The sequence below is a fragment of the Hirsutella rhossiliensis genome, assembly GCF_020360975.1.
Source record: "Hirsutella rhossiliensis strain HR02 chromosome Unknown scaffold00002, whole genome shotgun sequence".
Classification (NCBI taxonomy): domain Eukaryota; kingdom Fungi; phylum Ascomycota; class Sordariomycetes; order Hypocreales; family Ophiocordycipitaceae; genus Hirsutella; species Hirsutella rhossiliensis.
The window spans coordinates 7,792,253-7,808,361 of NW_025408668.1; the positions used below are offsets into that span (position 1 = coordinate 7,792,253).

The window sequence follows — 16,109 nt, forward strand, 5'->3', positions numbered from 1 at the left end:
TAACTTACACGCCACAAGCTCAACCAAGCAAGACACTGCAAGAGACACTGCAACATAGCCCGCTCGCCCACAAGAGCCTGCCCTATACATCTCCATGGATGAGCCACCTCTCGACTGTCAACTTCAAAAGAGAGCCAACTTGAGCGTCACCACTTCTCGTCCATTCACCGTCTACCTCTGCTCACTCAATATTGGCGGTACATGTCTCTTCCGTCTTCCCATTACCGTCATTACACAAATTCCTCGTAATCCTTGGCCGCCATGCCTCGAGTTTGGACATCTCTCCAACAAGAAAACTAAGGGTCAACAAAGAAAGAAATCGCCATGTGGCACTGCCATCCGGCCGAGTGAGTGTAGACACCGCCTCCCTTTTCTGTCTCGCACTCCCATGAGCAAAGTCACAAAACGCCCATTCCCGTCGTCTGCCAAGCCGAGCAAATCGACTGTCACTCCAGCCCGGCGTCCTCGGCTCTCAAGCATCAAGCCAGAGAGAGACAAACTATTCCTCCCACCCACAGCTCGGCCGTCCAGTCGTCTTGTCCGACAGAGAGCGCCAAATTAAAAAGAAACTTGGGTATAACGCAACGCAAATTCTGTAACGACAGCTTCCTACTCCCAAACTCCGTCACGCTCACGGCGCACAGACGCCGTGAGCCTGCCAGGGGTATCGGCCCAAGTATCATCAAACAGCCCGCCCGTCTCCTCGTCATCAGTGGGCCTCTGCAGCTATCGGCCTCGATCTTTCGGGCGAATTCGGGCTCTGCCGCAGTGGTTCCAAATCTTGTGTCGGCTCTGCCAAAGAATCAGGGTTTTGTCCGTGAGGCAGGCGAACGCTACCCCGTACGCCCCTCAGGATGTTGCCCGTCTCGGCATTGTCCTGGATCATCTCTTCCAGCATCCTGTTCATCTCGTCGACGCTCTGTGTTCGCCTCTTCGGGTGCATCATCGGCGTCGGGCTCGTCGGCCGCACACTGCGCATCCCACCGTTGGACTGAGGGGAACGGGGCTCGCCCGATGCATCGGCAGTATCTCGCGTTCGCGCTGCGCTCCGGAGGGCTGTCAGCATCCGGTCCTTGTCGTCCAGCCTGGCACGCAGATCCGCAATCTCGGCATCCTTGTCCTTGAGCACCGCAGAGACGCTGTGGTCCTCCCCCACCATGATGCCCTTGTTCGGCGCCGAGAGGCCCACCGAAGTGCGTGATGAGCTGGCTCGTCGCGCATGGAGCAGGCGTTTCTCCAATGTGGCAATGTACCGATTCTTGTCCGCCACATCAGCTTGCAGTGCTCGATTTTGCGCCGCCAAAGAGGCCGTTCCGTCTCCGAGCTCGACGATGCTGTCCTCCTCCTCGTCGCTGGCCACTCGCTGCCCGCCACTTGATCGCCGTCCAACGGTCGACGACGCCGAGGTCAGCGAAGTTGTCCGTTCGGGGAATGCCTTGGTTCCGTTGGACGTGGCAATCGATGAGCGGACGGAGCCGTTCAGCGACAGTTGCGAGAATCGCGCGTAGTGGCCGAGCGAGCTCATTGATCCGTTCGAGTTTACGCCGATCGACTTGGAGCTAAGTATGAGGCGATTGAGGTGTTCGATGCGTTCCTTCAGGGCTGTTCTTGCCAGCTGCATCTCGAGCATCTGTTCTTCGTGCCGTTCGGTCGCTTCTTGCTCTCGAACTTTTTCGAGCTGCTCATCCCTTTCCTTTTCCGAACTACTGTTCTTCCTCGCCTGGTGCTCCAGTTGCTGCTTCAGCTCGGTAATCTCCATTCGATAGCGTTCCAGCAAAACCCTGGCGCCTCCGTCGCCTCCGGCACCGAGGGCCTCGTCGGCTCTCTTTGCGTGGCTAATGATGCTGTTCTTCGCTCTCGACGCAAACTTGAGTGTATTCAGCGTCTCGGTAGTGTGGTGGCTTGACGCAGCCGGGCTTCCGGCTGCCCCGATCTGGATCGTGCAGAGGATGCTGACGAGCGAATTGCCGGACAGGGCTCCTTGAAGCAAGCGGGTCAGCTTGCTGTCGCGGTATGGCAGGTGCTTCCCCTCCTTGTCGCTGCCTTTGGCCTCCTTGTCCTTGCACTCGGAAAGCTTGGCGATGACGGTTCCCAGGGTGAGCAGACTCTTGTTGATGTGCGCGCCTTCTTGCCTCCGCTCCTTCGACTCGGCCGCCTTCTCCGAGCCCGCAAGGTCGATCAAGCTAAGGGTCGAGACCCGGACTCCACCGGGTAGCAGGCCGGATCGCTTGGCATCCCAAGCTCCGGTGCCTCCGCTGGGTATCCGCTCGCGGCTCTCAACGACAATTTGCACAACCGCATGGCTGCGCGAGCTGCGAGCATTGAACTGGGTGCTGGCCGTTCGTCGGGCTTGGTCCCCGCGAGCAATGACCCGTAGCAACTGCGTGGGGCTCTGGACAATCTCCTCCTTCAAAGGGGTGGCGTACACGCCACGCTTGCTATCCTCGCGCAGCTTAATCTCCTCGTGCTGAGCGTTGCTTCCGATGCCGCTTCCCGTTGGCATGCTTAATAGGTCGTGAATCCTCTCATTATAAATCTCCAGGTAGCTGACTCGCAGCAGGAACTCGCGTGAGGGTGTCTCGCGAATGTAAGAAAAGATGTCTGTGATGGCAAGTGGAATGACACCAGGGGACGAGGCAGTTCCCTGCATCGAGAACGTCTTGCCAGTACCCGTCATGCCGTAGGCGAACACAGTACCATGATACCCCTCCATGACCCTGCGGACTAGTCGCTTCGCTATGTGATCGTACACACGGGCGTTGTTGTCGTGGGTCGCGAAGACGTTGTCTAGGTCCACGGTTAGCTCTGGCCGTGCTAAGTGATCAAAGGGGATCGATGGAGAGGCATTCCCATACCATAATAGTGGTCTCCGCCCTCTTTGCCCCGGAATGCTATGAGTGACTTGCGCCCGTCCACCATCCACTCCCCGTCGGGACTTTCTTGGTCGGCGTTGCTATCAGGTCGTACCCGCACGCTGACAATGACGTTACCCTTGCCTTCTGTCCCCGAGGACCTCTTGTCGGACGGCGAGGAGGTGGAGTCTGTTTTCTGAGCCGAGCCCTCGCCAGAGTCATCATACGTCGTCGCTGATGTTGAGTACGAATCCTGCGCCGAGGAACTTCGGCTTTGAGGCGGGGACGAGACGCTAATCAGGCCATCGGACATGCGAGCGCTGCTGATGGACTTGCCCTCGCCGCTTCCATTCAACAGGCTCGGCGTGGAGGAGGCGTAGCTGAAGTGTGCAAAATCTTTGGGAGACTTTGATTTCCGGGATCGCGGCTTGTCGCCTGCCAACGGGCTAATCGGCATGCTGGTGGAGCGAGTGTCGCCTCGGGGTGGCTGCGGGAAAGAGGTGATACTGATGGCTTTCCTCAGAGTCTTGCCAGCGGCGTTGACGCTCGACACAGCCTTGTGTTGGGACAAGGCTGAGTTCGGGGCGGAAGTGGTGGGCGCTGCGGCGGCCGATGGTGCTCGTCGAAGGCTGTTACTTCTCGGCGTGGGGGAAGGATTTGTGGTGTCAATCGCAGAAAGGTTTCCGGTGCTTTTTCGAACTTTGCTGACGGGCAGGGTGGGAAGCACCGCGTTGGGCGGCCCATTCGAGGGCCGCGACGCGCGCGGTAATGCGGTCGCCATTTAACAGTGCCTTTTCGATGATGGGATGGCAATCGGTGGCGGCGACAGGCCAAACAAGGCGAAGATGAGGGTCGAAAGAGGGCGACGGGCTGTTGGGCAGCGGAAATTCACCATCCAGGATGTGCCCATCGACGCAGGTATTGGACTGGAGAGGGATTTGTTTTTCGACGTTGCCGATGTGAGCGCCGGGTGGAAAAGACGATGCAGTGTCCTGCGGGCGTGTACCGGTCGAGCTGGGGAACAGCGGGTGGTGGTTGCCGGGGATGCGACTCCCTGCAGAGCCTGTGAGCCTGGAGTTGGGTACGCAGTGGTCAGTCTCGTCGAGGCTCAGGGCAGGGTGACAGGGCAGCGAGGGTGCGCTGCAGAGCGTGGGAGGAGGGGTCAAATAACAGTGACAAGGGCATACCCAAGCTGTCTTGCCGGCCGACAATGTGTCTAGCTGGCCAACGACATGAAACAACAAAAACAATGAGTAGTCGAACTGGAATGGTGCAAGACAGCCCAGCGCACTCCCCAGAGGAAAAACCAAATAAACGGCAGAATCGACACGAGCGTCGACTGTCGAGGTGCAGTCGAAACAACAGGCAGTCCGCGACGGTGCTTTTTCTGCCTTCCTTTTTTCCCCTTGATAATTTTGGGCCTGGGCTGAGCTCGGGGCTGGTCGACGGGACGATGGATGGGCCTGTGGCGGGCTCCGGCGTAGAGTAAAGGGTCAGTGGTGGTGATGGTTATGGAAAGGCAAGTCAAGGCCGAGGCGATGAATGACGCAGAAGTCGTCTGGGGCGAGGGGGAAGGTTGGATAGCCGAAGCTTCCCGGGGCCCAGAAGGGGTTGAGAGACACGAGGCTCACAGCAGGTGAAGGGACGGCGCTCATCGACGGGCGTTGTCCAAATTACTTGTTTTGTAGCAAAAGGGATGCTGGGGTGATGCTGGCGACGAGGGAGCAGCTGGAACAAGTTGGGGAAACCATGAGCGGAGGAGCCCCTCTTGATGTCGCCGTTGCCGCGGGGGTGCTCTTCTTCTTTTGCTTGGGCTTTTTCTTTTCTTTTCTTTTCTTTTCTGGAGCCTCTGTTCCCGTTTGTGGCCGAGGTCCAGTCTTGGTTGGCGATGGTGTTGAAGAGGAGGAGGAGGAGAGGACGAGCGCGCCCCCTCTGAGCTCCTGTAACTTGCAGGTTGTTTAGGTACGAGCGTCAGGTACCTTTCCTTGCAACCCATCACCTTGCCATTCATTACAATAGGTACAGTACCTGACCCAATAAAAGTACCTCTCCTGTATCTGCCCACCCCTCCCCCTCCCCCCTGCCGCCCTCTAATGAGGCTCGCCCCTGCGCACTCACACGAGAGCGAAAATAGGAATGGAGCGTAGAGCGATGAGCCAGGTACTGTACATGGAAAGACTGGGAAAGCTACGTACCGATACTCGCAATGGACGGGGCCCGACCAGGCGTTGCTGAGGTGCCTACGTGGGGAAGGAGCACATGTTCGGACGACGAGGTGTGGCTTCGGGGCGGCAGTACAGTAGTTACAGTAGGTCCTACCTATTCCGGCACGTACATACACTCGGACGGAAGCACATGGAGTACCTACGTAGCTTGCTTGGGCCCTGGATTATGTGCGAGAGCGTGCTTGGACGGCGCCGAGATTGAGTGGTGCAATAGCCGTAATTGCGATACTCTACTCAGCATGGCCTGCGTGGCGTGGTTGGTTGGCTGGCGGTGCCGGCCCATGCGCGCGCGCCTGGTCACACCACAGGAGGAGAGGCCAACGGGAAAAGAGCGAGGATCCCATGGCGAAGCTCAGGATCCGAAGCCAAAAGCAGGTACTAGATGGGCAGGCAGGTGTTCATTACATATGTGACTGTCTATTATAGGTGCCTGATTGATCACGGACCTAAGTTAAGTTACAGCATTGTGCATACGGGCTAACCCAGGCTGTAGGGGAGGGCGAGGCCCATTTCGATTCATCATTAGCGGGCGCTACACGATGCACATGCAGAGGGTCCCCTGCCCGGTGCTGGCCCGTCTACTGTAGCTCGTCTGTCGACGTTTCTTCGCTGCACGTCTTTCTCTTGGCCTGCCTCGCTATCGAGAGGCAGCCGCAAGCTACTGTAGACGGGGGTAGTGGTGGCAGGAAAAACAAAGCAGCGCAGGACAGGCCGGGCATGGAATCTCGCCCTCGTGGACATGAACCCTTTTCTCAGTCCTCAATTTGCCAATCAAGGCGCACGAGTAAGGCCAGCATTGGTCGACCTCATGCGTCATCTTGGACATAGTCGTCTCGGTAGGTAGGTAGGTAGGTAGGTAGGTACCTTCGCCGCATGCATGTGTTCCCGCAGTGCCGACCGAGCTTCCTTCTTGGTCCTCCAAGGCACAAAGGGTATCTGTATATGTTTGTACCTTTACGGAGGCAACTGGCCAGGCAGTAAAGGTACTACCTACCTACCTTCTCCCCTATATGTATCTGCTGGCCCGTTTCCCCCCCCCCCTCGGACTGCCCATGCAGTGCATATTGTACGTAGCTGTATGTACAGTACATGCATGCAATAAGGTAGGTAGGTATTACCTACCTACCTACCTAGGTAGCTTCCGCAGTCACGCACGGCAATACCCTTCTTCCAGGCGACCAACAAAAATCCTCCCGTCCCCCCTTTTCCTGTCACTCACCTCTGCCGTCTGATGCCCTTTGCCCTCCCTCTCGTCGTCCTCCTTTCCCTCCGGCCAAGCCATCGGCCAATTGCAATACGATGGCTCCAGAAGCAAGGGTGCGACTCCGCATCAGGCTAGGCCGGAGCCCCAGTTCGAGACCGACGAATGCCCACTAGTCGAGAGCTTTCGACTCTTTTTCGACGCATGTACGGATACCGTAGCTCACCTTTCGGCATCTGCAGCGACGGACGGACTCGCAGATGGATCTCGGCATCGATCCACAGGCTGGTCGATCCCCTGGAAACATATTACCCTACGCCTCTCCGCAGGCCCAATGTCCGACGACATCAAAGGGCGAGACACTGACAAAACAAGAGCAGTCTCGGCGCACAGGATTGGGGGTGGGCGACGGATGATGCTATTATTGCTGGGCATCGGACGGACGCGCCAATCAGAGGCGTGGCGTCATCGTCTCTTCTCGTCAGCCGGTTGGCGGACAAGGTCGCCGGCGCTGGCCCGGAGCCGCGACGCACGCATCCTCATGCAGGCTCCCAGCTAGAGAATGCCGGCCGGCCGCCCTTCCGGACGTTTCAGCGCATCCCACGCTCCGCAGCCAAGGTCCTCCCCGGCATGCCATCCTGCCCTGCGCGCGCACGTGCAGCTCCGGCTCCATGCCGTGCTCTTGCAACACCCAGGGCGCCATCCACGTCCAGACAAGTCAAGCCATTTCCAATTCCGTGACACGGCCTGGATCCTCCTGGACCCTCTCTGCCACCATGTGGGACTGTCCATGCTGGACAATGCCATTCGCCGCGGCTTACGCATTGCACATTGACAGCATACGCATGTCTCGAAATTGTAGTTCCTGCCAACCACGTTTCTCCAACCGCGACACTGCGCTCTGTCGACTCTGGCTAGCCACGCTACAACGCATTTCATCTGTCGTCATCTGTCGCAGTGTCATGCGCTTCACTTACTCCCTCGCTGACCGGTTTCGAGACCCCAGATCGCTACGGCCGCCCACACGGACAAAGCTGTCTTCCATCAGCCGGCTACTCGCCTTCTGTACATCGTTTCTCTCAGTCCAGACCACCGCCGCGTTTCAGCGGATCGGCCGATGCTCTGCCGTCCCGCATTTCTACAAGTCCCCTCGAGCGCTGCTACCTGGCAGCCAAAGTACCTGTGGACTTGCAGCAGGTTCGACAAGCAGAGCTCGGCTGTCTCATGACTGCCGGCACCTGGCAGTAGTCCGAAGCTGGCCTGCTTAATCTTGCAACGACAGTGCAAAGACGGGACGGGCAGGTCGGTGCTCCCGCCTCAACAGCTATCAGTCCATGCTCGGGACACGCCACCCCACGTTTGGCTAGCATGATGGGCACCAAGGCTCGAAACCAGACGAGGATTGCTCCCAAACCCGGAGTCTGTTCGCTCCGAGCTGTTTAGCTGTTGCATTAAGGCGGGGACGCAGCCAAGATGACAGCCCAACTCTCCACCCTGATCTAAAAAGGGTGGTGGTCCAAGAGGTTGATGAATCACATTCATGGCATTATCCATTCATCTTGCGAGGACGCTCTCGGCATTTTCTCGGGCGCGGCGCCGTACACCTCCCAATCCCGTGAATAGTCGGCCGCGCAAGGGAAGAAAGGGACCGTGTGGCTATGTCCTCTGCTGACGGCCCATGTCTATTCTCCGCCTGGGGTCGGTAGTGCGAAACGCAGTGATGCATGTCTTATATTCGACAGGGTGTCCTGCGTCTCTCCCTGGAGGTCAAGGCTCGTTCTTGGGAAAGGCCTCCTGGAGTTGTCAGTTATCATTGGACTCCGGCGGGACCTGCTGACAACAGCTTTTGCACTTATCGGCGCCCTCGCTTCACCAGAGTCTGGCGGTATGAGTGCTATGCTCACTGCGGATTCATGTTCGAGCCAGGTGAACCCTGGCAAGGGCCCCCGGGGAATAAAGGTAATGATATAGAAGAGCGGAGTAATGCCACGCCATCGAAACAGTGCCGTGGAGCGGCTCGCGTATGCTTCTCTTCCTGGTCTCTTTCTCTCTATCTCTGTCTCGCTCCGGCGCATGGTTGCGGGCCTCTGCTCACCCGAGCATCGTGAGGCGCAACAAGTGTCCGTATGAAGTGAATGTATGAGTACCCGGGTCCTGTCACGGTACATACATCCCCATGGCCCACGGACATGTTGGAGCCTGATGGGTGTCGCATGAAACCGCATGAGCCCGATTGGTAACGAATGACGTGCATTGGCCGCGATGGCGTCGGGCGGCTCTGGGACGAACCTCCTCCCGCCCCGATGCGTTCGGGACTGCAGCCTTGGCCACCTGGGTCAGGTTTTCGAGTCCCCCGCCTCCTTGTCCTCTTTTGGTTTTTCCTGCCTTCTCATTTCCTCTTCCCCCTTATTCCTTTTCCCCTGTATATTCCGGGCGTTGGAGGGGAGGACTAACAGCCGCGAAAAGGGGGGGGAAGGGGTCGAGAAGAAGCATGATCATTGGGGAAAGCAAGAATAGGCGGCGACGAGCGTATCACGAGAGTGGGATGGCAGGTCTGGCGACTTTGCTCCGGAAACGTAGTAGAAGAGGGTTTATGCCCAAGTCACCCCTTGCCTTTTTTTGCTTTTCCGTCTCTCTCTCCATGTCTTGCTCGTTCCCATCCATCATGTGAGTCAAACTCTAGTCGGGAAAAAAAAAGGTGGCAGAGACATTCAGTCAGCCTCGGGGGCCTCCGCGTCGGGCCTCCGAAAAAATAACCGGCTGCTTCTTGATTGTGCTCTCGATCACGGTCCAAGTGGCGCAGGAGGAGGAGAGGTGCAATCGGGAGCAGCGTCTATCAGAATGTCCGCCTTGCGCCCCCCCTCCATCCGTGCCCCCTCTTCTCGTTGGCGGTGGCCTTCTGCCGCCGGACGGACGGACGGCTTGGTGCTGCTCGGACTTTTGTTGGCAAGGATGGCCTTTTCTTTTCCGCGCGCTTGGTCAGACACGCGGGCCGGTTGTTTGAGCCCATCGGGGAGGGGGGGAACAAACGTGATGGGGATCAAGGGGGTTCCCCATGTTTCCTCGAACATGCCGTTCAATGCCTGCGGTGGCGATATGGGGGTCATTGCATGGCTGTACAGTGCACTCCAGACGTCTCGGGGCGAGAGCCTGTTTCCACAAGCTGTTTGGGTCCGGCTGCGCCCGCGTTTCGAGCAGCTCTCGCCACCGCAGCCCCAGGAATGCCATCTGGTGTGCCGCAGCTGCTGCGTGCGAAACAGAGTCTCTCCTGCTCCCCCGGCGAGACCTCCCGTCTCATGGTCATGAGAGAGAAAGGGGGAAGCGTGGTGGGGGGACCAGTCAACCGAAAGCCCTCACGCCCCTGCCGACGCTCCCCGTCTCAAACATCTCGACGACGCCGAGCCCGACGGCCTGCCCGGCCAGCCACTGCCACTCGACGCCCCAAAACTCCTTCCACCGCGTGCCGTACAGCCCGCCACCCGCGAACCGCTCCCTGAGCCAGTCCTCGGGGCCCTCGCCCCAGGCCGTCTTGCCCAGCGCCTCGCGCACCCAGTCCACCGCCCCCTCAGCCAGCTTCAAGTACCGCCCGTGGCCCGGCAACGAGATCCGGAACGACGACGGCGGCGGGGCGGCGGAGGAGGAGGAGGCCGCGGCTCGCGTCAGGGTCGGCGCCCCGCCGCCGCCGCCGGCGAGGTGGATGGCTTGGTGGCCGCCGACGGCGGAGACGGTACCCGAGGCGAAGCGCGAGACGTGCAGGATGGACGTGAGGGTGGTGCGGTCCTCTGGCCGGACATGAAGCGTGCTCCCCGGTGCGGCGTGCGCCGAGCTCGTAAGCAGGCCGGCTCTCACCAACTCGTCCGTCTGCGTGCTCGTGAGGGCGCCGCTCGGTAACATTTGCGCGGTAGGGTTCTGCCGCAGACAGGCCAGGAATTTGTCGGCCGCCTCGTCGGACACGTCGCAGCGCTTGACGATGCGCTCAAGGTCCGACGTCTCAATGACCGCCTCGCCCATGCCCCCTCTCCTCTCGACCCTCACTTTCCGCACCACGCCCTTGGCCACGAGCTCAGCCAGCTCCCTCTCCGTCCTGGTCGGCGAGCGCAGGACCGAGTTGAGATGGCCGATGGTCACGACGGGCGGCAGCGACGCCCTGTAGTTGAGCACCTCGGCGACCCGCGTCGACTTGAGCCCCGTCTCCGGGACCGGCGTGAACATGGTCGACCGGATGTATCGCATGGCTTGCACAACGTCCCGCAGCGTCAGTTCCTCGGCCAGCAGCCGCGTGGTGCCCAGATCTGTAAGCCGTTCCTCGAAGAGGACCTCCTCCTCTTTTGGTTGGCGGGCCTTTTTCGGAGACGGCGACGATGGGTTGCGCCGTGACGGCTTTTGAACCCGACTCGATTTTCCCAATATCGATTTCAGACTTTGCGGCATGGTGTGCGCGTGAATCGCCCGTCTGTCTTTTGCTTTGCTTTCTCGGTCGTAGAGGTGCACAGAAGATCGGAACTGCTTAGTACTCTGGCTCACCAAGACGAGAGGTTGAAGAGTGTAAAAGTAGGTAGTCGTTGCCACCAATGGGGCGAATCGCGTGTCACGGTGCAGTTCCGGTGGTGCCTCGGACAGGTTCGGCCAACAGATCCCCCGCGGTACGTGATTGCCGACGAGTGACAAGCAGAAAACACAAGGAAAAACAATGAGATGTAGCGGGCGTCCTTTCTTCTTCTTTCTCGCGTCTTGAAAGTGGCTGTCGCATGATGGAGGTGGGTAGAGGTTGAAGTCGGGAGAGACCTTTTCCGGAACATCGAGGCAACGACCTACCCTAGAGCTTGGTCTTCGGATAGATTCGACTACTCCGCAACCAACCTGGCCCCCAACAAGCTCGGCCGACCACCAGTCGCGATTACAAACTTTTGGTATAAACATCGCAGCAACGCTAAGCCGACCCCTTACTCCAACCGCATGCCGTGCGCAAACTGTTACCCGCCCTATCCTGCCATGGCCAGCATATGCGATGTAATGGAGCTCATGCGCTCGCTTGTCAGCTTCAGCGAAAGCCTCAACAACTCTCGCGCCACCTCCGGCTTCTCCTTTTGAATCTTCAGCCAGCTCTCGCGGTTCATCACCCAAAGCACGCTATCTCGATCCACCTGCACTGTCGCCGTCCGTTCCGTTTCCGAGAAGAATGGCAGCTCCCCGCAAGTCGTCCCTGCCACGATGCTCTCGCACAGCCATCCCTGCGGAAGGTCGTATTCGGCGCGCACTATGCCGCTCTCGACCAGATAGAAGCCCTTGGCCTGCTCTCCACGTCGGAAGAGGACCGTCCCCGCGGCGCATTCCTGGCGTTTAAAGTAGGCCGTCGCCTGAAACCAAAAGTCCTCATTCTTGTCGCTGAGCCCCTGGAAAACCTGGAGCATGAGACGCAGTGGCTCCTGGAAGCTCTGCCATCTTGTCGGGCGCTGGATTTCGACGCTGGTGAGCGCCTCGCGCGCCGCCTCGACCTGATGGCTTCGTCGAGGCGAGTTGAAGGGTGGATCAAACGACGAAAAAGCCGACGCTTCCGCGCCCGTGGGAACGTCGAGACTTGTGGTGGGTTTCTTCTTGGTTGAATTCAGCTCTTGCTGCCTGGCGTAAAGCGTCTTCAGAAGCTCATTTTCGCAACTCTCCAGCGCCGAGTTGAGAGTCGGCAGCATCAACACCTCAATCTCATCCGTCCCGAGACCGACGGCGCGAAGATTTTGCCCCAACTGGCTCTCGTCATCCACGCCGCTGAGGACGAAGAGAACGCCTTTGCCATGTAAAAGTCGGCTGATGGTGTTGAACGCCTCGCCGGCCGAGTAATCCAGGCCGCTGACGTGCCACATGTCCAATATGACAAACTTGATGGGTTTCCTCGCAAACGCCTGGTCATCCAAGATGGCGCGGATTTTCTCGTCGACGCTGACGACGGTGCCAAAAAATAGGTACCCTGTGAGCTTGATGATGTAGATCTGCCGCCCGACCTGCTGAAGGTAATGTTGCTGTGACGGGTTGCGACGGACGGTAGAGGTGACGACATCTCCGCCATACGCGCCCCTGATTGCCGACACCCTCGACGTCTGAATGATTAGCGACACAAACGCCAACAGAATCCCAACGCCGATGCCAACGACAAAGTCGTAGATTCCCATGACCAGGACAATGACAATGACGGTGAGATATTCGGCCAACTTGAGCTTCTTCCGCGGAAGCCAGACAGCCTCCAGCAACAGCTCAAAGCCGAGATCAAATATCAGGGTCGCCACCATCATCACTGGGATGAAACCGATGATGGAAGGACCAACCATCATCATGCCTACCGTCAGGGCAGCCAACATGAAACCCGCAAGCCGCCTGTCGCCTCCGGAGCGGATGAAGAAGACGGTATTGGCGTACACCAGGTAGTTCTGAATGCTACCGCAGCACCCCGACAGGAAGTTGGAAAAGCCATGAAGCTTCAGCTCCCTGTCCAGGTCCGCATTGTCCTCGCCGCAGTTGAGCGCAAGAGCCGGAACGTTGATGGGGACGTGGAGAATGCCAAAGAAGGTCAGGGCCAGCATCGCAGGAATCACTTCGGCGACAGCCCCCCAGTGTACCAAGTCAAATCCTGTCGACCCGTCAGCCCTGGATGTCAGCGGTTGCCAATGACGGTGAACGACTCACTGTACAGGGTGTAGAAATACCACCAAGGCTCTCCCGGTGGTGGGCCATTGAAAATCCAACCGTCATCGCGCAAGCTGTCGGCATTCAGAGCGTCGATGGACACGACGAATATGTAAAAGACCAAGGGTATGGCGAGGATGTAGAGCGGCAGGAAATACTTGGATCGCACTTTCGACTGGCCATAGAAGAGAGCGATTGACAAGACGAGGGGAAACACCCACAGCAGGACTGTGTCGGACTGTGTGAGCTTGACCAACGTGTCGAGGTTATACTCGAGGCTTCCGTCGAGGCGCGCAGAGACCTCGAAGCCGGTTGCAATGAGAAACCAGCCGACGCCGCCAATGCAGCCAATCAAGATGTGCCTCGGGATGAAGCCGACCATGAAGCCGAACTTGAACCTGCCCATGAGATAGAAGACGAGCCCTGTCATCATAGAACTGGCGGCGTAAGCCACGATGGTGGTCGCAATCACTGCTTCTGGATTTTCCGGGCCGACAGTGTCCATGATTTTCAGGGCCATGTTGTGGAAGAATGGAACAACCTCGATCTGCGTGCGCCCAGGTTAGCCGATGGCTGGATCCCACGAGTACACTCTATTCCCTACCAGCTCCGATCCAACGGCTCCTTTGAAGATGCTCCCGGATGAGAAGATGACCTGGGACACGATTGTGCTGACGTAGTATATCGAGAGACCGGCCGATCCTAGATGGGCAAAGATGGGCTTTCCGAGAGGAAATAATATCATGCCTAGACTCGCCAGTCAGTCACCCAGCCCGAGGAGAAAGGGAGAAGGAAGAGACTGACCGTAGGACAGGGCGTCTAGAACATTAAGGAGAAGCCCAACAAGGACAGCAGGGAGACACGAGGCTGGACTCAGAACCGCATTCTGCCATATGGCTCTTCGATCCCAATGGCGCGGGTTGGCCGTCACCGCGACAGCGTGAAGGGCGCGCTCTTCGACCTGGCGGCCGCGCTCGACCAACCTGCCCAACCACCTGAGCCCGTGGGAACGCTTTTGCCCTTCAATGTCGGCAACGTCGCCGAAGGCGTCCTGGGACGTGGTCTCGCTCAACAGCGGCGTGTCTTCGGTCACTTCGGCTTGAGCATTGTCTGCGCAATGTCGAGGTTCGGCTTGAAGGGACGCGCGCCGCTGCGGCTTCGGCCCGGCTTGCCGACTATCGGTCGATATGGGCGCGTCGGTAGTCACCGAGTCTGGGGGGGACCTCCTGAGAAGGTTGGACAGCACCGACGGCCCGTCGCTGTCTTCTCCCGTGTTATCCGCTTCGCTCTCCGGCGATGTTGGCTCTGACAGCTCGAGGATTGTGTGAGAGGCACCGGCGTCATCGTCTGTGGGCTCACTGCTGTCATGTTCTAGCGCAAACAGATCCTGGACCGATGGTCGTGATCGCTGCAAGAAGGACGGCCTCCGCTGAGCCGCGCCGTCAGACAGCAGGTAGCTCGCCAGCTCGGCCGTGTCTTCGCGCACGGTGCGGGCGTTCTGACTGCTATCGACGGGCACTACCTCGCGTCAGCGCCGGCAAACGATGGAGTCGAGGCCGGGGCCGCTCACCCAGCTGCTCTCGCATAGACGCATGAATGTAGGAGCGGATGGGCCCTCTGAGTCCCTGGGACGAGCCGAGCGACGACGACAGCAGGCGGGAGGACGGCGGGGGCGGGACGGGCTCGTCGGGAGGGCTGCCCGAGCTGTCGGGGATGGCCTCTCGCGAGAGAGACAGAGAGAGGCTGGGCCGTCTCCGGCCCCACGGAGAGAAGCCCAGGACGGAGTTGGACATGACGGGTGTCGGTTCCGGCAGCTGCCCAGGAGCGGACGAGCGCCTCGTCTAGCACGGTCGCATGGGGTTGGCTGGTGCTGAGGAGAGTGAGGAGGGTGACGGGCGTGCGATGGGCGAGAAGGTGAGGGGGATCAGGAGGAGAGAGGGCGCTTCGGAAAGGGTGGGTAAGTTAAGCCAAAAGTCAATCCGGGGGGACGGAGATTTCATCAAGGTTGCCGCGACCTTGGCTCTCATCGACGCTTACCTCGAGATGCTCGCTTGGCTGATGGAGCAAAGATGGGGCCAAGATGGGGCCGAGTCGAGGATAGCTCGAGAGGGCGAGCTCCAGGGCAAAACAAATGTGTTGCTGCATCATCAACATTCCGCTTGACCATTAAAAATGGAAAGCTTTTGTGGGGGGACTGGAGGGTAACTTAGGGAAGTGAGTGTGCATCGGGAGTCGACACCTTTGCGGCCTTGCTCATTGCAAAGACGCATGCCTACCTACTGTACAGTGGCACGGACAGTACGAGGTGCTGCACCGTCCACCTACCACTTATTAGTCCTGTACTAATTACTTACTGTACCTTACTTGTTTGTATGTATGCACAGGTCATGGATGGCGTCAGTTTGCACATGCTGTCTGTACGTAACAGGATGGGCTGCAGACCAATTGCCTCGATGACGGCCAGTGTGGGGAAGCAGCCTCCAATTGGCCTCGGCAGCAAGCAAAACGGCGATGCATCTTTGTTCCATGACATGTCTCACATCCTTCTTCTTATATTCCTTGTTCTGATCAGACATGTGCTCTGCCGAACCGGGATCCTCGTCCCTGTCCACACGCCTTCTCCGCTACAGACTTCGTACGCCCGCATCGCATGCGTACGGACCATCAACGCTGCATGCGCAAAGGCAAAGCGCGCCTGCAGAAACCCGTCTTCGGCACCATGCTCCGTCCCGGCTTGCCTGTGCAAGAGCATCCCGCCATTGGCGCATATCGGTGCCTCTCCACTGTATGCCACTGTATGTATGCATCTCTGCACGCCCAACGGACATGCAAGCGACATCCTCCGATGCTCGGCCATGCCTGCGGCTGCGCACTCTCACCGAGCAGCCCGCCCCTGCTCTCACCGCACAAGACGGAGCGTGGTCCTGGTGTCTGCACAGCCTGCCCTGCCCGCATGACCTTGGGCGCATACTCTCGCTCGGCCCAATTGGTCCAACCTTGTAGCACTCAGCGCTTCGACGGGCGCCACGTCGATTTTCTCCCTTGTCGTCATCTGTCGCTGCCCCGGCTGTTTGGTGCCGAACCCCAGGCATCGCGGCGAGCTTCACCGCACCACGGCCGCCGCTCTTAGATTGTAAATCGTGCTTCGCATGTGTG

At 58.8% G+C, this 16,109-nt stretch overlaps 3 protein-coding genes across 3 annotated transcripts; all 3 read right to left on the minus strand.

Moving 5' to 3' along the window:
• Window positions 1–709: 709 nt before the first annotated feature.
• HRG_02644 (kinesin motor domain-containing protein) lies at window positions 710–3,309 on the minus strand (the record flags this gene model as incomplete). The annotated part of the gene is made up of 3 exons (XM_044861115.1): window positions 710–1,635; window positions 1,708–2,787; window positions 2,856–3,309. The coding sequence occupies 3 exons, from the start codon at window positions 3,307–3,309 to the stop codon at window positions 710–712; spliced, it is 2,460 nt and encodes an 819-aa protein (XP_044724748.1).
• A 6,308-nt stretch (window positions 3,310–9,617) lies between these two features.
• On the minus strand, window positions 9,618–10,709 carry HRG_02645 (serine-threonine protein kinase; the record flags this gene model as incomplete). The annotated part of the gene is made up of 1 exon (XM_044861116.1): window positions 9,618–10,709. The coding sequence occupies one exon, from the start codon at window positions 10,707–10,709 to the stop codon at window positions 9,618–9,620; it is 1,092 nt and encodes a 363-aa protein (XP_044724749.1).
• A 551-nt stretch (window positions 10,710–11,260) lies between these two features.
• On the minus strand, window positions 11,261–14,746 carry HRG_02646 (sulfate permease family domain-containing protein; the record flags this gene model as incomplete). Its single annotated transcript, XM_044861117.1, has 6 exons — window positions 11,261–12,262; window positions 12,314–12,897; window positions 12,954–13,500; window positions 13,558–13,700; window positions 13,758–14,471; window positions 14,524–14,746. 6 exons carry the CDS (start codon window positions 14,744–14,746, stop codon window positions 11,261–11,263), a joined length of 3,213 nt encoding a protein of 1,070 aa, XP_044724750.1.
• Window positions 14,747–16,109: the final 1,363 nt, after the last annotated feature.